The following is a 21432-nucleotide window of genomic DNA, read 5'->3' as shown; positions in this document are numbered from 1 at the left end:
CAAAGTTGTATGTTTGTCATGCTTCCCTCTCAATAGTAAAAGTAATTTCAGGTCTGGGTAAACATTTGGCAACCTGGCATGTTATGCAAGATGTACTGATACCTCAGAGTATCTCACAACTTGGGGCAGAATTTGAAGTAAGGGTCAGCCACACATAAAATAGCAAGATGCAAAACTCTTATCCAGATTACAGATGGCTTTTAATACTGAGATAGGGGCTTAACGCACATACAAGTGTCTATTCACAACCCTCCATCACATATTTCCTTGCACTAAAAGGTTCACCATTGGCTGCTGCCACAGATCTACCTAATTTACCATTGTGGCATTGGGCACCTGGAGCCACCTGAGGCATTTGCTGCATGGCTTATTGCAGTAGAATTAATGTTCACACACTAGGTTGTTGAGCCTTGAAGTGACGGAAAGTGAATAAAATGAAATCATCAACTATATGTAATGCGGAGTACACCATAGAAGGCTAAAGAGGGATGTAACTGAAGTGCCCAATAAAGACTGGAAAAACTTGTCGCTACTACACAAACTAGCCTCTTGATATTTTCTGAACTATCTGCAGGTGGGCCATTTTCAAGTTATAGGGCTGGACGTCTCATTGACCAAATTGTGATATTAACAAGAACTGCAGAATTCGAGGAACTTAAATGCATGTACTGTACATAACGTAAAATAAAATTTGAATGGAGAACTTTCCAATAAGTTGACATTTGGTTAGATTTGTTTTGTCTACTCAACCAGTATAAGATTAGGCGGGAGAGATCGATTGGCCTAAGTACAACCCATATCTACAAAATACAATGTCCTGTAAAACTGAAGTGTATTATTGTACCACAGGGAATTTTATGCTAGATAACCATGCAAGGTACTTTTTTCCATTCCAGCTGCACTCCAATGTGAGAGTGGAGGGAGCACTGTTGTAAATAAATTAAATATAAGGACCCCCTGTAACTAATAAATGTTCCTAGGACTGGGAAAATAGAGTTGTTCATATGAGAAATCCCTAGGCAACTAGTTGGTCATAATATATATTGGACAATAAATCTACAGTAATAGCACTAAACTCAATGTACCACTGTTAATTTATAAAAATAATATATTTTATTAGTACAAACAGTTGCTCAATAGCCTCCGAATCTCATGAATTCATGAGGTTCAATATCGAAAGACAATAGACATACATGAAGTAACAGAACAATAAAGCACAATTTCAGACAAAGAATAGTTGAAAACTATGTCACAATAAGATTGTTGCAGCCATAAGTGCCGTGATATTATTTCACAAAGAAAAGTCTAAGTAATCAAACAAAATAATGCAACATCCCAATATATACAGGCAAATCACAGGAAATATAGAGACTATAGAATTAATGGACAACATAGTAATAGATAAAAAAAAATGATGCAATGTTGGTTCTTCGAGGTAGGTTTCGGCGAACATGGCGCCTTCATCAGGAAAACCAGATTGAGCACTTATGCCAGGACCATACCAATCAGGTCTGTTTGAATGCATTCCGTCCATCATTTCCTTTTGTATCGCTTTGTTCGCCCTAAGTTGGCAGGGTATGCTCAGATGTGAGTCCCTTGCTCATTTGGCCATTGGATTCAAGATAGCCTGGCTGATGAAGATTATGAATCCGAAACCGGTCCCAGGATGCTTGTTTCCGGTCCCAGGATGCTTGTTTCCGGTCCCAGGATGCTTGTTTCCGGTCCAGGGAAGACATGGCTTGGCAGTTCGGGCTGGACTGTTCCCATGAGGCACAGGGTCAGACTGATTTGCATATGGCCATGTCTGAACTGGGGTGGCTGAGTGAGCTAAAGAATGGTGATGGATTAAACCCAGATCAGTTGACTGGAGGTGAGTGTTTGATTTGCTCAAACTCTCCGTCCATCATCCCCTTTTGTACCCCCATGGTAAAGAGTGTCATTTTGAAGGCTGAATATAAGCATGTCACAGGACTAAAAGGTTTTATAACTCTAGGGCTACATGATCAATTTATTTATTTATTTATTTTATTTATTTATTTAATTTGTATAGCGCGTTATAACCACCGGGGTCTCTAAGCGCTGTTTGTCCAGATTACGTAGTGGGGTTGGGTATTTACTTGATCTTAACACAACACCTAGAGGCTGCTCCATGCTTGCTTGAACAGTACAGTTTTTAACTTTTTTCTAAAGGATAACAGATTGCATTCCTTCCTTAGTTCTGGGGCCAGTTTGTTCCACAAAGCTGGGAGTGTCACATGAAATAGACACAAGAGGATGCAAAGCATGTCACCTTCAGTGCTTTGACAGTACAAAAGGGCAGGCGATCATCAGAAACATGTCATCTGTCACTAAAGAGCATTAATAGGTTACTCTGAGACAAGTCAAGTAATATATGCTGTAGCTGCCTCCTCGCAGACCGGTCATCATGCAACCTAATAGCGTCTAATTGTTCTGAAAGAGACTCCAGTGTCAGGAACAAAAACCTAGCATCCATTACTTGCGGTCGGACTAGGAGAAGTGTAACAATTGGCCAAAAGAGGTCAATGGACATAGGCATGAGATACCTATATGGTTCCTTAAATTTAGTCATTAATAACATTTATATCTTAAAATATTGAATTCATGTAATTCATATTGAATATAATTTTAAGCAATGTTCTATATTTCAAAAATGGAAGCCAAAATGGTGAATGTTTGGTATATAATTCCTAAACCAAGGAACCATAAACATGAGAGTCACATTGCAAATGTAAACACATATTACCTAGAATGTGGTGGCCATCTTTGAACTCTAGTAAAATATGGCAACAGAAGGATGTGCTGACAATAAGGCCCACTCCATGACAACTGAATGTGGAAGCCTATATCTGGAGAGATTTGTGGCACATGTGTTTGGTTTGTCTGGCACCCAGATTTTGCACTGTTCTGTTTACAACTTTGTGATTGTGCCTTGTGCTATCCAACAGAGCATTTTAAAGCTATTCCCAAATTCTGAGCCACTCACATACAACTTCATAAAGATGATACAGAGCAACCTGCCCAATATAAGCTCAGATTGCTAATCAAGGCCAGGGCATGTATGGGCATCAAACTCTATTTTAGCTAAAGTTCTTTCCAATATTATCATGATTAGCAGCATCAACAAACCCAACAAAGGTAGGGTTGGAACACAACTATAGCCCTCATTTATCAGGCTAAGCTCCTTGAAGAGGGCATCCTACCCATACACCTCTCCTGTCTCCAATATAATTTCTCAGAACCTGGGCTGAATACAGATTTAACACCTCAACCATTCTAGCATGCTGAGCTAATGAAACCTAAGCTGAGCACATCTCCAGTCCTCAGGCACAAACTAACTCTACCCACAAGAGAACACCACTCACTTAGACCTCTCAAACCACTCAGAATCATTCTGGCCTGCAGCCTCCTGGCCAAAATACTACAAGACCACACAAATTATATCTGCACCCTAAACAAATAATAGTTGACATTAAGCGCTACAAAATGTTGGTCTCAAGTGACTAGGAAGCAAAATACTCTAATTATCAATACACATCCAGAGATCTGAAATATAATACAGACTCCCATACGTTGCAACCCCCGAGAAAGAGTGGTAAAGTAACCAACATTTATCGTATGATAATCTAAAACAATCATTGGCAAAGTTAATAATTTTGCCTTTTGACATGCTGAGTGTCTAGAAAGTAACAAGAAATTTCAGTGTTTCAAGCTAAACGATATTTCATAATTTCTGCATCCGCTGAGGTTGTCTGTATGTAGTTATAATTTTACTGCTAGGGCCTGTGCTGTATTGTGCTATGTGTGTGAAAGAAGCTTGCACTGTTGCTTCAAGTGTAATACTTGAGCAGTTTGCTGCAGTGAGAAAAAATATATAATTTGTTTTCATTAAATGTACCTGCGAGATGTGAAGTAGTAGGTCATGAATCACAATGCAAACACTCCATACATTAAACTAAACAGCCAAAAACATGAGGAGAGAAATAGTCATCTGGGCAAAGATCAACCTAACTTTATGTGCAGGGTTAAGAGCTAGTAGCAATAGCTCTTGCAGACAGTTGCACTATAAAGCTACACTTAAAAACAAAAGAGATGGTGTAGCCTCCAGCTGAATTCATTTTACACACACACCAGTTTGCAGGGTCTTTGAAACCAAGAACAAATGTGCATACCTGTAACTCCACTGCAAGGTTTGTCTCTGGCCCCAGGATGTGTGCCAACATGCTGTCCGTCACTGGAAAGTTGTTCGGGATTTTGTTGCACTTCTTTATCATCGTTGGATCAACACCATTGAGGAACTGGTACCCAAAGAAAGCATCTTCTTTCCAGTGTTGGGACACATACTCTAAGTGACAGAGTACAGTAATGTGAATAAGATTAAACTGTCAAGAAAATATTTTGCTGTTATCATTAGGAGGATAGGTTCTTCTCACTTATTCCTCCAGAATCTGATGCCCTACTTAGAGCTTTTTACTTTCCAGTATGTGTTATCTTCCTTTGTTGGAACTGGAGCGAAGAGTCTATTACCATGGTAAATGGGAATTAATACATATACAATATTTTTGAAGTATTGACATGGTACAATTAATAGAGCTAAATTCATTTATTCGTAACTCGGGGAGCACAGAGCATGAACTGGTGCTAACAGACTTAGGGCCCGATTCCGATCTCGGTCAGGTAGCGTACCGAACGACTTGGGTCCGGGATGCTTTCCATACGACTCAGAATGGGGGAGTCTGACCGAACGATTATGATGCTTTTGAATGCATCGGATACGATTCAGTCAGACTCCCGTTGACTTTAATGGGAGCCTGTTTGCCGAACGCGTACACAGGCTCGCATTGACAAAAGGGGATTGTTGGGGATAATCCTGCACCATGTGGCAGGCACCCCATGGTGCCTGCCACCCTGTGCATGATTGTGAAGAGGGGAACCCTGGATACCCCCATGGGCCCTATTCAGAGGGCCCCGGGTGAAGGGGGGCCTGCAACAGGCCCCCAAAGACTGATTCCGGAAACCTTTTCGATCCGGGAAAACCAAATCGGAAAGGCTGTCTGAATTGTTTATCGTACTTGCTCACTTGGAAAACCTAGTCCATAGAGCTGTACGAATCGGTTTGGTTGCTGAAGGTTCTATCTCTCCGAATACCTTTCAGAACCAATTCAGTCAGTGTTAAGGCTTTACAGGGATCGTACTTGGTCGTTCGGAACTGTGAATGATTCGGTCTGAAACAAGGGCTTCGGATCGGTTTAGGCAATTATGAATCTAATTCGGAGCCCTTCCGACCGAGGTCGGAATCAACCCTTTAGATGCCTGGAATTTTTATGAAATAAAGGGTTTTCGGGTAACTCAAAGAGAATGAAGTGGTCATGATTTTCTAAAATGGGAATTAATTAGAGGTGAAAGGAGTTTGTGAGATACGGTAATCCCTGTGCAAATGAACTACCCAAAGCGCCTTACCACTAGAATGGCAGATGAATACATGGTGAAATTAGCTAACTTCCAATGGAACCTAACACTGGAAAATGCCTGTGCAATGAATCTAGAGTGGCATGAATATACAATAAGCCAAGGGGTTCAAAGTTTTAGGGTTGATTTAAAAGGAAACGAAATCAGGGATAGGAAGTACTGAAGCAACAGAGGAAAAAGAAAGGATTGGTTCAGTGAGGCGTGTAGAAAATTAAAGGTGCTGATAAGGAAAAGTGAAAGAAGCCTTAAAGAAAGGTATGTTATTTAAAGCTATAATAACATTGTAATTATAAGTAAACTGTATAAAATGCTTATTAGAAATCAGAAAATAAATTTTAAAGAGAACTGGTGGGGAAACATGCTGGAAGCAATGCAAACAAAAAATGCAAGAATGTTTTGGAAGTTAGTACAGAAAGGCCGAGGTAAAACCCAGGGATCAATGAATTGTGTGGTGGAATAAGTTGCACGGGAAGAGGATTTGGAGGAAATATATGGTAAGATGACAGAATCAGTAAAAGGAAGTATAATTCCCTGGAAAGGGGTGGATGGTGACATTAGATCACAATTCACACTATGTAATATAAGACGCATTATAGCGAATTTAATCTTGACTCGAGCAGTCGGACCTGATAACCACCCATCTATCAAAATAAAGACTCGGACTGAGTGGTAGGGGAGAATTTCTATTTCAGATTTCGGATGTTCTCTGTCATTTTAGACAGAGGCCGGATCTCGCTGGAGAGATGCTATTATCAGACACATCCATAAAAGAGGAGACATAAAGGCCCCAAAAAATTATAAGTTGGTTAACCTTAGTATTTGCAAAAATTATTTTGGGAATATTGAGGGAATGGTTTGACTCAAGACTAATTGTGCCTGCCACAATTGATCACTGTTTTGCCCTTTGGTCTATTGCACAGAAATCATTTGAGCAGAGAGACAGTTTGTACGGATGTTTTGTAGATTTCCATGCTGCATTTGATCTGGTGGAATAGAACTGCTGATGGGAAACCTTGATAAAATGTGATATCCACAAGAGAATATTAGTCTTAATCCAGGATTTGCATAGACATAATTGGGCCCAGGTCATTGTGGATACTGAGGGGACAATGACACAGAAAATTTCAATTAATAATGGATTATGACAGGGTTCGGTTTGGTTCTACCACTATGGAAGATGGCGAGTTTGTACTTCTGTAGCGGAGCTTTCTGCTTGGCTTTTGTCCTAGCACAATGGTCCATGTGCCATCTACATTCTGGTCTACGGCACTCCCTTCTGAGGGATCTAAGTTCTGCTGAGAAACATGGCGCCGCTGGTTTGGCTCTTCGGAAAATGCAGGGGCATATTCTCAAGGACTTATCGCTGAGTTGTCGGCACTTTAGCGCAGAAAAAGTGGGGAAAGAATTATCACCCCCTTCTCAAGCTGGTGCCAACTGCCGTTATCGCCAGTTTTCCAACGATAGGTTCTGCAAAAAACATTGCCACGGATGAGAACGACAACTAACGCTAATGATGTGAAGAGTAGGCATTCCCGTGCAAAAACACATGAAAACGCCACTTCGCGACATGCTCAACGACCAGCCAGATCTGCGATGCTATCCAAAAAACAGGCAATTATGGCGTGTTTGCAGCAGGGATTTAACACCTGCCTTTTGCTGGTGTAAAGCAGGATGACTACTTGCAGTATGAAAGGGATCCTGCAGATCCGAGACCCAAGCTGTCCACAGCACTCACCGCCACCACCTGCATGCCCCCTGGACCATACCCCGAGACTTCCACCGAAGCAGTGCAGAACAGGACAGCGGATGTTCCTAACATGCACCAGCCTCAGAGACTCAATTCCAGAGGAAGTCATTGCCCATTACAGGCACAAAAGGACAACCATCCTCCGCATCCGGACCCACAGTGCCCACAGGGTGACGGTACCAACACAGCGGACAACCAACATCCCTCCGCAGACAAAGCTGCTGGCTGTGTTGCACCTGTTGGCCCCTGGTACCTCCCAACCAACAACTGCCAGAGTCAGAGGAGTCTCAAAGCCAGTCCTATCAAACTTCCTCACACATGTCGTGGATGCATGTCCAGAACATCAGTGGCGGGCCCCTGTATCTGCACCACACAACAGTTCCAATTTGTAGTGTTCCTGCGCAACTAACCCCAATGCCAGCCATTGCCAGACGCCCCATGCCCCAGATCCAAGATTGTAGTAACTGAAATGGGGGTGAGCACGGTCATGAAGTCCAGAAGTCAACAGTAGTGCAAAAACAGTTCTTTATTACAAATACACAAACAAACAAAACAAAAAGTACAGACGTTGCCCAATGGGGAAGTTCATCAGGGCAACGTGTAGATTCAAGTAACTGCATATGCTGTGGGAACTCCCCAATACAATTTGATGCTCCAGAAGTCAGTATTCAGAAACCTGCTCGACCAATGGTGACAATGGTCAAGGATCAGTATGGTTACAAGCAAAATCTGGTATAGTGTATAGCCATTGGACAAAGCGAAATGCTTACAGGAAAGACAAATCCTACTCAAAAAGACCGTAACAGAAGTATGTGTGGTTGGAACCTTCATAGGAAAGAAAAGGAAGGTTACGGTCACACAAACATCTGGTACGGTCCCATGATGCAGGATTTCTCATCCCTGTAAGCATCACGGTTTGTATCAGCTTGATACCCATGCACCTTTGCTCCCCCCACCCAGCCACGAGGGTGCCGCAGTGACCAGTGGTGCCTACACGACCCTGTGTGCCTGCTGCACCCCAGCCCTGGTCTCCAGACCGGTCCGCCGCCCAGTGATGACAGGCCGCCCCTGCGCACCCAGGCTTCAATTCTCACCCGCTGCCACCGGCATGTCCCCAAGAGGGTCCACCAGGTGCTGGTGCAATCTCCTCAGCCGATCGCTGGATACCGCACCACAGGCCACCAGCGCACCCTGCTGCACAGCGTCATGTCTGTGCTGCTTGCTTGCTTTGGCGTACACTGGTCCAGCTGGACACACAATTCAAATTGAATGCTGAGTGCTAGGACTGCGCATCGAGGCCGATGCATCATCGCAGGCTGCACATCCGCTCAGCTCTAGTGCCAGTAATTCAGTGTAGCGCAAGTCATCGCCACGTGGCGGAAGGCCCGTGCCAGCCAAAGTGCCTCGGCTGCCACCAACTCTGTGCACCGCAAGTCACTGTCTAATAGCGGTAGGTCCGTGCTGCCCAAAATGCCTCGGCTGCCACCAACTCTGTGCACCGCAAGTCATGGGCCCTTTATGATTGAGTCTCGTGGTGCGGACGCCTTCATGTCACCTCTGGCAGTGGTGAATGTGATGTGATAGGGCCCTAGGCCCTCATGGATAAATAATGACCACACGGACACACTCAGATGGATAGTGGAAATGGCCTCGAACACCTGCGCCTGGCCCGTTTTGTTGGCAGGGTCTTTTAAGCCTGTGATGGATGGGTGTGGTGTGGGTGTAAACCACCCCTCAGGGAGTGGCTGTGGCATGCTGACAACTAGACCTGTGATCAGCAGATCACTACAGGAAAGACCTGGGACATGTAGCGTTGTCCCCCCCCTGTAAGCATAAGTGGAGCGGGCTGGCCTGGCGTATGCCAGTCTAGCGTAGGGGTGTGCACAATGACGCCAGGGCTCTGGACGAGGTTTCCTTTCTGGGCTGGACAAGGAAGTAACTAATCTGTGTGTCTCGGTTGTAGTGTTGGCACTACCCGGACCGCAATCGGTAATGTTGCACCCTGTGACTCAGGTCCCACAACATGAGCAACATGGACATAAGGGGGAATCACTGACCCTACATTCATCCATACTTTCACAGTTGAATGATCATAGACATAGCACATCTTTGTGAATTTGAATGTTTAATGCATATTCAGTGAAGTATTGTAGCTGGAGCAGTACAGGGCCATGCAAACCCCACTTTACATTGTTGCCCCGTGGAGGGCCAACCAGAGTCCTTGAGGGAATGACAAGTTCATCGGAAGAGGAAGAGTTCAATCCACAGTCTGATTGTTGTGTCATTGGTAACCAAACAGAATATGGCAGTGGAAGGTGATGATGGGGAGAGCAATATCAAGCAGAAACAGTCAAGTCAAGTCAATAAATTTATATAGCGCGCAACATACCCAGAGGGTCTCAAGGCGCTTGAAGAAGGATGGGGAATTACTTGTCAAATATCAAATAACCACGTTTTAAGTTGCTTTCTGAATGCTAGGTGGTTCTGAGTCAGGCGAAGGTGAGTGGGAAGTGAGTTCCAGGTTTTAGCTGCCAGGTAGGAGAAGGATCTACCTCCCATGGTGGTTTTGTTGATGCGAGGTACAGTGGCAAGGGCTTGGTTGGAGGATCGTAGCTGGCGGGAGGGAGAGTAGAAGGACAGTCGTGTGTTGAGGCATTCAGGTCCGATTTCGTAGAGTGCTTTGTGTGCGTGGGTAAGGAGCCGGAAAGTAATCCTCTTATTGACGGGGAGCCAGTGGAGGTTTTTCAGGTGACCAGAGATGTGTTCTTTACGCGGGATGTCTAATATGAGCCTGGCTGAGGCGTTCTGGATGCGTTGGAGTTTTTTCTGGAGTTTAGCGGTGGTACCGGCGTGGAGGGTGTTTCCGTAGTCCAGTCGGCTCGTGACCAGAGCGTGGGTGACTGTTTTTCTAGTTTCGGTGGGGATCCAGCGAAATGTTTTTTTGAGCATGCGAAGAATGTTGAAGCAAGATGAAGAAACGGCGTTGACTTGTCTGTTCATCGAGAGTGAGGAATCCAGGATGACGCCCAGGTTCCGTGCGTGGTCCGTCGGGATGGGTGCTTTTCCAAGGGCCTCTGGCCACCAAGAGTCATCCCATGCGGAGGGGGAGGTGCCTAGGATGAGGACTTCTGTTTTGTCTGAGTTCAGTTTCAGACGGCTGTGCTTCATCCATTCTGCTACTTCTTTCATTCCTTCATGTAGGTTGGTTTTGGCAGTGTTAGGGTCTCTGGTGAGTGATAGGATCAGTTGAGTGTCGTCGGCGTAGGAGATGATGTTGAGGTTGTGTTGGCGTGCGATGACCGCGAGGGGGCTCATGTATACGTTGAAGAGGGTGGGGCTGAGTGAAGATCCTTGTGGGACGCCGCAGATGACTTCAGTGGCCTCTGACTTGAATGGTGGAAGGCGGACTCTCTGGGTTCTTCCGGTGAGGAACGAGGTGATCCATTCCAGTGCTTTTCCTTGGATTCCGACGTTTCTGAGGCGTTGTAAAAGAGTGCTATGGCAGACCGTGTCGAAGGCAGCGGAGAGGTCGAGGAGGATGAGGGCGACAGTGTCTCCATTGTCCATTAGAGTTCGAATGTCGTCTGTTGCTGCGATGAGGGTGGTTTCAGTGCTGTGCTTGGCTCGGAAGCCGGATTGTGAGGAGTTGAGGGATTTGTTGGTTTCGAGGAATGCGGCGAGCTGGTTGTTGACCGCTTTCTCGATGACTTTGGCCGGGAAAGGAAGGAGTGAGATAGGGCGGTAGTTTTTGAGTTTGGTGGGGTCAGCTGTGGGCTTTTTCAGGAGGGCGCTGAGTTCGGCATGTTTCCAGCTTTCCGGGAAGGTTGCGGAGTTGAGGGAGCAGTTGATGACGTCTCGGAGGTGCGGTGCTATGATGGAGTCTGCTTTGTTAAAGATGTGGTGAGGGCATGGGTCTGTGGGGGATCCTGAGTGGATGGAGTTCATCAGACGGATGGTGTCCTCAGTGGAGATTGGCTTCCAGTCATTGAGGATGTTCAGGGGGGGAGGGGGTCCTGCGGGGGGTTGGTGGGTTGGTCTTTGGGTCGGTTGTCGAAGCTGTTGTGGATGTCTGCAATTTTGTTGTGGAAGAATGAGGCTAGGGAGTCGCAGAGGGCTTGAGAGGGGGTGATGTCATTGGAGTTGGCTGAGGGGTTGGTAAATTCCTTGACGATGTTGAATAATTCCTTGCTGTTGTGGGCGTTGTTATCTAGTCGGTTCTTGAAAGCGGCTTTCTTGGCATTCCGGATCAGTTGGTGGTGTATGCGGGTGGCGTTTTTGAAGGCGTCCTTGGTGCTGGTGGTTGGGTCTTTTTTCCAGGCCTTCTCAAGGGAGCGACAGAGTTTCTTGGATTTCTTAAGATCATCGTTGAACCAGGAGGCCTTCTTGCTGCCTAGTTTGATTTGTCGTTTTTTCAGTGGTGCTAGGATGTCAGCGCTGTTGGATAACCATTGGGTGAGGTTGGTGGCTGCTTGGTCTGGGTTTGAGGAGTGGGCTGGGGGGTTTTGAAGAAGCGATGAGGAGATCTGGTCGATGGTGATTTTGTTCCAGTTTCTTTGCAGAGTGGGTTGGGGGTGGTTGTTGGATGTGGGCTTGTTGTAGGTAAAGTGAACGCAGCTGTGGTCAGTCCAAAGGAGAGCTGTGGTGTGGCTGAAGGAGACATGTTTGCTGGAGGTGAAGATAGGGTCGAGTGTGTGACCTGCGATGTGGGTGGGGGTAGTGACAAGTTGTTTAAGTCCGAGGTTGGTGAGGTTGTCCAAAAGGGTGGTGGTGTTGCGGTCGTTGTTCTTCTCAAGGTGAAAGTTGAGGTCTCCCAGAAGGATGTACTCCTCGGAGGGGAGCGCGTGTGGAGTGATGAAGTCCGTGATGTCTTCACTGAATTGTGCGCGGGGTCCTGGTGGCCTGTAAAGGAGGGTGCCTCTGAGTGTGGTCTTGGGGTCGATGTGGATCTGGAAGTGCAGGTGTTCAGAGTTGGCGAGATTGACGTCTGAGCTGGTTGAGATGCGAATGGATTTCTTATGGACGATAGCGATACCTCCTCATGTTTGGTCAGTGCGGTCCTTACGGATGATCTTATAGTCTTCCGGGATGGCAATGGTGATGTCTGGGGCGGAAGAGGCGTTCATCCATGTTTCTGTTAGGAAGGCGACGTCCGGAGAGATGGTGTCTAGTAGATTCCAGAGGTCAATAGCGTGCCTGTGGACCGAGCGGGTGTTGAGCAGGATGCATTGTAGGTGGTTGGGGTCGGATATCTGTTGTGTGTTCGTAGATGAGGAGTTGTTCTTGGTGCCGTCGAACTTGCAGGAGTTGCAGGAAAAGGGTCCATGGGTGTGTCCAGGGGCGGCTAGGACGCAGTTTGGGGAACGGCCGCGGTTAAGGGCTAGGAGGGTGGTGGCATCGTAAGTAATGCGGGAGGGGAGGACAATGCGAGGACCAGGGGCTCTGGCACTGGGCGCGGTCCAGGCGCGGACGGGCGTAGACGGGCTTACCTTTGGCGCACCTTCGGCGCGGCTGGGGCGCGATTGCTGCGCGTGGACGCTGCGCGTTAGGTCATTGGTCATAAATGGATGGTGGAGGGGGCGGAGCGTGGGAGGGGCAGCAGCTGGGAGGCGGTGGCGGGAGGAGGGGCGGACCAGGGGAAAACAACAACACAAAATGGAGGGTCAAAGGTGAGCACAGCCAGGGGCAGCAAATGCACAGCGTGTTGTAGGGAGAGAGCCTTACACGCACAAACCAGGTATAAAGTAGCCAAAATCAGAGTTACTGCCACAGCGACGTCGCACTGCTATTTTAATAAATAAAGCGACAGTGCAGCGCAATTATATAAATAAATTCGACAATGCAGCGCTATAAAGCGACCGTGCAGCGCTATCAGTTAAATAAGTAAATGAGACAATGCAGCGCTAGGAACTGAAAAGCAGGAGACCAACGATACCAGCGTGCAGGACAGCTGGAGCGTGGGGGAGCAACCGGACTGAAGGAGGGTCCAGGCGGTCACAGAGAGCTCGGGAGCGAGGAAGGATACTAATCGTGGGTGGGAGGGGCAGCAGCTGGGAGGCGGTGGCGGGATGAGGGGCGGACCAGGGGAAAACAACAACACAAAATGGAGGGTCAAAGGCGAGCACAGCCAGGGGCAGCAAATGCACAGCGTGTTGTAGGGAGAGAGCCTTACACGCACAAACCAGGTATAAAGTAGCCAAAATCAGAGTTACTGCCACAGCGACGTCGCGCTGCTATTTTAATAAATAAAGCGACAGTGCAGCGCAATTATATAAATAAATTCGACAATGCAGCGGAAATGAATGCTACTGCGTCCTTCTTACCACTGAGGCAGAATCTTCTGCATCTTCGTCCTCTGATGTATCATGTGCCTCCCATGTGGGTGGTGTTGTTTTCTCTGCATCACTGTGTGGCAATGACACATCAGGGGCCAGAGGTGGAATGTCTGCCACACTGTGTGGCACTGACACTTCAGGGGGCAGAGATGTGGATGGAGTGGGAGCAGCAGCATTCATTCACGCCAGGACTTGTGGCAGCAACGCCCTGATGAGGGTCTGCAAAGCAAGAAAGAACCCAGCTACCTCTTGCTGGTGTGCAGCCATGGCAGCCGTTCTTTCTGCCTGTGTCCGCTCCATGCGCTCTATGATCCTCCACATGTGTTCCAACTACAGGCTGACATCGCTGTAACCGCCTTGACTAGAGAGTTGTTCTTGTCTTCGAGTCAGCACTCCAGCGATGTCAGCCATGGATCATTGGAGAGCATGGAGGGGACTGTAGGTCTCTGTTAGGGACTGTGAGTTGTCCCTGATGGGACTTAGACACCCATGTATGGCATCTACTTTGGATGCCATGAGGATGAACCCCATCCGCACCTGTTCAAACATTTTCTCCTGGCACCCAAACACACAGCGTTGGAAGGCCATGCAGGGGGTCCTGGGAGATAGCCATGGTGGTGGGTGCTTCCTGCTGTGTGGTCTGTGCCGGGGGTGGGTCTCCTGGATGCAGCTGGGCTGCCCTGCCCCTGGAGGTTGAGTGCCAAAGCGGTCCATGAGCTCTTGGAGGGCGTCGATGTCGAAGGTGAGGAGGTCATCTTCGTCATCAGTGAAGAGTTGTTAGGTCTGCTCTGCAGGGGGTGTTCATTCTCCATCTGCAATGTGAAGGGGAGCTACAGTTTAACATTGTGTTCACATGTATGTTGACGTATTTTACATGTTTACATACAGACTGCATTACAGTGTACATTGTGACTGTTTGGGAGGAGCTGCCTATTTGATGTGGAACTGTGGACATTTGGATGTGTGTCTGTACTTGTACATTATCAACTCATATTTCCCTGCTATGCCAAATGTGATTGGCTAGTTTCTACACACAAGCGGCACCAGTTGTGTCCTCCGTTCTGTTGTGATTGTGTTGCAGTTTGTACCACACTGTTGTCAATGTTCATGTGCTCTGAATGTTATGTGTATGTGCTGCATTTTGGGAGAGTTGCCCCTGCAGATCTGATTTTATTGCCCCTTATCCCTTTCATGCAGTGTGCCTTTGACTTCTGTGCTCATACAGTGCTGAGTTGTTGCATACTTGGGTACATTGGGCTCTTAGTGGGAGTTGGGAGTCTGGGGCGTGGCTTGTCTGCAGATGTGTCATTGACATCAAGGGCTGTTTGTGCACGTGGATGTGTCAGAGTGTGATCTGCTCCTTTATGGATGTGGTCCACACTCAGACACCTCAGTGTCGTGGTGTGCAACATTTCATGATATATTGACTGCAGCAGTGCTATTCGTCATGCAGTGTCAATTGCATTGTCGGTATTGCTCACAGACACGCCGCTTTGCAGGGTTTAGCACATGTGCATGGGTTGGTTGTGGGATTGGTTGTGTGTGGGAAGGGCCCCCTCTGGGAACATAGTCGACAGGGGGCTACTTGCTGTTTCTAGGTGTGCTTCAGTGTGCCAAGGAGGTCGGGGACATGATCCAGATTCATTGTGGGTGTGCATTGTGCTATACTTAATTGTGCATGTGTGCCATTGTGCCCATCTCCCCCTGTCCCCCCAGTCCCTGGTCGTTACTCACCCTGTTGCTGTTGTGTAAGGTCATGTTGAGCAGTGTCTGGTCCCCCAACTCCTGCCACCGTCTCCACATTGATGACTGTGGACACCATCTCTCCTCCATCTCATCCAGCTCCTCCTGTGGCGTGGGACTCCAACCTCCAGTCTGCATTGCTGCCTTCTGGTTGTTGCCGAGTTTCTGCTTGGTTTGGCACATTACAACATTCCAGCGCCTCTTGACCTCTTCCATAGTCCCCCCAGTACTCCGACTGCATTCACCTTGTCCAAAATGAACTGCCATATTAAATTATTTGTTGCCAATGACACAGTAGAGGTGACGAACAGTAATTGATGGTGTTTTATCACCTCCGTTATCAGGATCCTGTTTTCCTGCCGACTGAACTGCTTCCTCCTCTTCTTCTTCTCCTTGCCCTTCCCTGACCCCAAGCTCCCAGGCTAGTCCTCTGCGGGGCTTGTGGGGTTCTGGTTGTCCTCTGTACTTGCTCCGGCTACCTCCATTGTGCTTTGCAGTTGTTTTGGATTTGTTTGTGGGTTTTTTTCTACTTTTATAGTGATTTTTCCTGCCTGATGTGTGTGAATTGCAGGCCTGGAACAGATTAATGCTGAATTTTCTATCGAGGTGGGGCCCATTGCAACATTTTTCACGTTCAGGTTTAGATTTTATCGCTGTCCCAGTGATTTTATCATGGACATTTGACGCATTATCGGGAAACTATTGCATGTTACCGCCGTGTTGTGAATAGGACGTTAAAACTGAGTTTTTTTGCCATGATAGACGGCGATATGAAACATTGCGTTAACCTATTTTGGTGATGATTATCACACGTTCTTGAGAATATCCCCTGCAGTTTTTAAAAGCAACAGCAGTGTCAAGGGCCTCAATAATCCAGTTGCGGAAGCCCCCCACCATGGGAGTGAACCGGCTGTGCCTCCCGGTTCTGTCAGAGATGACAGCGTGAGAAAGGCCTTTCTCACGCTGTCATCTCTGACAGAACCGGGTCAGAGCGATCATCGACGCCGGTTTTTGGATTTCACCAGGATCCTTTGGGACCACATACGCACTGCCCAAGGTTCGAATTACCGCACCAGTGGTCACATTGCATTACGATGTACGAACAACAGATTTAGAGATTACATTGAAAGCCTATTCAACACTAGAGCCCTATAAAATTGACCTCGCCCGCCTGTAGGATTCTAAACCAGCGGCCACACTGGAATAAGCGGCAATATATCCCAAATGGATAAACAACTAAGAGAATTTATTGAAAGTGGCACGTGTTCAATACAAGAGTCCGATCCAAAGAAATTTGTCCTCAGCAAACTCCAAAGGTTAGCCCGGCTGGGCCTACTTGAAGGCTGCCACGCACTCTCCTGCCCCCCCCAGCCCCACCCCAGTCCTGATGAAGACCTGTGCAGACGCTTCAAGAGCGCTTTTATAGGGTTGAAACTTCGACATTAAATTTCAGTTGACCACACTTACCAACAGACTCTGTATTCAAAACTGATAAATACTGTGTACAGAATGCTCTGAAGAATTGTATATTGGTCACAATTTCCCTTTTCCACAATCCCTTCCTACCACAAGACATCAACACTGTATATATTGTATGGCACTAAATCTCACTGAGCACATATTGTCACAAATTATCACCCAATGCACTCATGTATGAAATTGACAGCCTTTTCACCTTTGCCTTGAAATAATAGTATTTATAAATGAATACACACTATAAAGGAACTTGCAAACTCTTTGTATGGTTTGGATTCCCTTTTTGGTTTTGATTAACTCAAGTTTGCAAAAATTGAATATGTTGTGTTCAAATGAGATATAAGTGAAGAAATTCATTGCACCCGAAAGAACCAATTGTTTATCATTTTCATTATTGCCCAGGTTCTCAGGGATACTGGGTCACCCCATTTTAACTTAATCAAGTCTCAAGGATGACATGAGGTCTAGGAGGTGTATTGAGTCATTGTCCTGTTTGTTTTCGAGATGGTAGTTAAAATCTTCTAAAATGGTGAGGTGAGTACTGGTAACGAATGGTTCCATGTTTTGCACAATGATTCAGTAAACCTGGTTCTGGGACCTGGTGGGCGATAGACTAGCAGGCCAGAGAAATTATAGTTATTGGACAGCTGAACCCTAAAAAAGGCTGCTTATAGTGGCGAGCCAGGATCCCCGTCCATTGTCGTGAGGGTGGAACTAAGAGAGTCCCGGGACACCAAAGCCAGACCGCCATCTCTGTGCTCAAGGCCGTCTCATCTGAGAATAGTATATCCAGGAAGGACAGCATCCACCAGGTCGGGACCCAAATTATCCCTGACCCATGTCTGGGTGACAAATAGACAGTCCAAATTGGGTTTTTGAATAGTCAAAGCAATTGTGGTTTTATGTTTGGGCATGGAGAGAGCATTTATCAATGCCCCCCTAATAGAACTGATCTTGAGACCAGATGTGGTGAAGGTCCTGGTGCTGGTCCTTCTTAATGCCCTTCCACCCCGTTCCTAGGGCCCCATGCGGGAGCCAAGTGCAGGTGCCAGACTGTTGGTGGGTCTGAAATTGCAATGTTGGCAGTGCACTGGTTTCCCAATGAAGATGTCCAACTTAGCTGCACACTTCTGGAGATGAAGTGTAGCACGTAATTCAAGGAGACCAGTCCTGGAATAAGTTCTTGCCTGGGCATCCTTATATCCTGGGGGAAAACGGGAAGCATGCCTGGCCCCTGGTGCGATCGAGGCATGGACGGGTGCAGACAGGATTGCTTTGGCGTGCCAGTGGGGTGCCCGCTGCTGGGGATTGCTGCTTGCCCGGGGTTATGTCGGCATTTAATGCCCCAACCCGGAAGTGTATGTGAGGCTAGACCGCCAACCTCCAAAATGGCAGTCAGCCAGGGGAAAGTTTTGGTACAGGGGATTCTTGCTGCACATTCAGGAAATCCCGGGGCGGACCGGAGAGACCCTGAGGGAACGAGGGAGAGAGGAAGAAAATGCTAGAGATGCCCCCCTGGACACACCCATCTGTGAAGGTGAGGCGACAAAGTGTGCACACACAAAAAGTGCAGCGTAGTTTTTTTTAAACACTAGCATAGTATTTAAGAAGAATTAGAATGTGAGAGCACTAGAGTAATTTAAAAATGAAGTAACATGAATTACAATAAATATCAGCAGAGGCGCATCTGACTGCTCCTCGTGTCCGCTGTGTGCCCGGGGTTGTGTCAGCATTTAAGGCCCCAGCCCGGAAGCATATGTGAGGCTGGACCGCCAACCTCCAAAATGGCAGCCAGCCAGGGTAAAGTTCCGGTACATGGAACTCTCGCCGCTGGGACACCTCCGTCTGTGAAGACGAGGCGACAAGGTGCTCTAAAAGTGCAGAGTAGAAGCCCCCACACACCCCAAAAAAAAAAATATTTTTTTTAAACGCTAGCACTCGTAATTAGGCAGAATTAAAACACCTGCATTTCATAAGCGGAGGAATGGAGGCCATTTTCCAGTTGGGAAACGCCTGTAATAAACATTGTATTGAAGATACCTGCAAAATGTGCACCTATCAAGTCTGTTTTAATTTTCAGAACCAAGGGGGTGCACAGGTCTGATGATAAGCCAGACTTGGCCTTGCTCACCAGAATGGCTATCTGTTCATTGATAACCAAAGGGAATTCCATCAAAGTGGAGACTTCGGGCAGCTCCTTGCCTGAATCTGATGCTCGGGACAGGCGGAAGTCTCAAAATTGGACTAAATTTGGTGTACTTTAGTCTGGAAACACTGTCCTAGCAAGTCACAAAAAGCTTGTGTAGAGATGCTAGAATGGCTCGTTGGTGGTGAAGCAAATTTAGACACCACGTGAAACAATTGTTTGGTGTAATCTTTAGCAGTTTCTATTTCCTGCATAAAGTAATCATACTTTTCCTTAGTTCGGCGATTGCATTTAGTTAGAGCCTGCTTATAACACGTTTTTTCTTGGGGAACGTAATGTAACCGCCAACTTCTTTCCTGTCCCCTGCATTGCTGTTTTTCAAGCCACAGAGCCTTGGAGAACCATGGAGCAGAGGGAGTTTTCCTGTTTTTGGAGACTTTCGTATAATGGAAATAGTTTAGAAAAGGCAGCTTGGAGCCAGTCTGTGTAGCTTTGAGAGGTCTGCTCTGTGTCAGGAGGAAACTCAGTTTGGGTGTTAATTAACTGATGGGTGAGGAGAGAGAAATTTATGTTTTTCCAAGACGGAGACTGCTTGGGCAGGTCCAGCCTGATATTAGTATACCGTTCTCACAGTTTTAGCTCAAACAAAATGTTGTGGTGGTCAGGCCAGGCTAAAGGTTGCACCTCCTTGGTAGTAATCAGCTCATTGTTAATGAACAAGCCATCTAGGGTGTGCCAGGCTGAATGAGTGTGTATATTGATTTTTTGAGAGAGCCCTAAAGATCCCAAAGAATCCAAGAGAGTTACTGTATGCTTATCCTAAATACGATGGAGGTGGAAATGAAAATCATTTGATAAGGTGAAGTTCCTTTCACACTTGGTAGCTTCTAAGAGGACACCAAAAATAACCTTGCCCACAAAAAGGCCACTCTATTCTATGTCACATTTATGGTGTCCTGTGCCTCTTCTAGGGTCTTTTATGGTTTAGTTGCTTAGCTACTATAACTAATGTTCAATACTACAGCTGATACCAATAGGTAATTTATTAGACTTGATACATTTTATATCACTGTCATGCTATTATGATTGAGATGCAATGGATAAGACTTCAGTGATGTAGGCTTCTCTCCAATATGATCATATTTTTAATGAGTTTAAATAATATATCTGTCCATTTGGTTTTCAGTAAAAAAATAAAGAGCATGTTTCTCGGATAAGGTGGGCAGAAGCCTAGTATAAGTGCTCTCCATATAGTGTCTGTTATTGGTGATAAACCCTTCATGTATATGTTGATAACGTCCTATCTGGTCAGTTGCATGGAACCTTAACCAGTGAACTTCAATTCAATGAAGCCTTCTTTATTATAAGCCCAATTTGTTTTTAATTTGGGTTGTTATCATAACATGATACTGTTATGATCAAGTGGTTTAGTATACATATTTAAGTACAGGGATATACAAATATTAAACATTTTTATATGCTTTCCTTTATAGGTAAATTCACAACATAAGACATTCCATACTTTATAGACCAAAGACACAACATAATAGTTTGTTAAGTTCTGGTTCCTATTCAGACAAGACTGCCCTAGTGCTCCCTCTTTAGTCATTAAATCCATACATTATTAACTTCAAATTGTTAATATTTCTAAATTCATAAAATCTTCATCTCACATTTGTGAAACTCCATTCTCTTAGTCAAAATGTATTTTTATCCTAGTGTTTTCTGCTATGTTCTTTTTCTTAATAGCATATTATGTCTCCATTAAAAAATTGCTCAAAATGGACTTCTCACCTTTTTTTGAGCATTCTCTTTGTTGAACAAACACATTCTACTGCAGATGCAGGAATTTTTATATATACAAAAGGCTGTTATACAATTAAAAAGCACTTGATGTTGTTCGTTCTGTGATGTCTTGTCATATACAAATGGGTTGGATTATGAATTGTGTGATTACAACAATTGAAGTTTCAACATTTGTGGAAGCCCTCCGAATTCATTGAAATTTATGAAGGTATTTTTTGCTTTAATATGTTGATACGCAACACTATCACTTCAATTGAGAATGTTCCTGAGGGTTTCGTTTTTTATCTGTCAGTTGTGGTTTTGCTCTTATGGTGATCCAGTTTCAAAAGGTGCCAATGTTTGATCAAAATTCCAGCTGAATATTTAGTCACAACCAGACTGAATGCATTGCAACAGTTTTGGATATCCTTTTGTATCTGTTGATGTTTAATAACTCATTATGGTTGGTAAGCTGTACTCTAGTAAGTGCTCTGGTGATGACTTTGTTTAAATATGCCTTTCTGTAGTGAAGATTCAGCCTATTAAATAACACAAATCTGGAAAGGATTCAAACAATCTTGACTTTGGGGCAGTTTCCAATCTCGTCCGGAAGGGCTCCAAATCAGATTTGTAATTGCATAGATCGTTCCAGAGCCTTTGTTCCTGACCGATTCATTTCCCAGTTCCGAACGAGCAAGTACGATGCCTGGAAAGCC

General features: G+C 45.8%; 1 protein-coding gene across 1 annotated transcript in view; it reads right to left on the bottom strand.

Moving 5' to 3' along the window:
* The window catches only part of LOC147678113 (hydroperoxide isomerase ALOXE3-like), a 310576-nt gene that overhangs the window by 85019 nt on the left and 204125 nt on the right, over positions 1 to 21432 (bottom strand). The window contains exon 6 of the mRNA XM_086945972.1: positions 4191 to 4363. Within this exon, the coding sequence (XP_086802098.1) occupies positions 4191 to 4363 (173 nt within the window). The remainder of the gene's footprint in view (positions 1 to 4190; positions 4364 to 21432) is intronic.

This window comes from Lissotriton vulgaris, chromosome 12 (genome assembly GCF_964263255.1).
Source record: "Lissotriton vulgaris chromosome 12, aLisVul1.2, whole genome shotgun sequence".
NCBI lineage: Eukaryota > Metazoa > Chordata > Amphibia > Caudata > Salamandridae > Lissotriton > Lissotriton vulgaris.
Note: the sequence above shows the minus strand (reverse complement) of the source record. Positions and strands in the feature narration are given on the sequence as shown.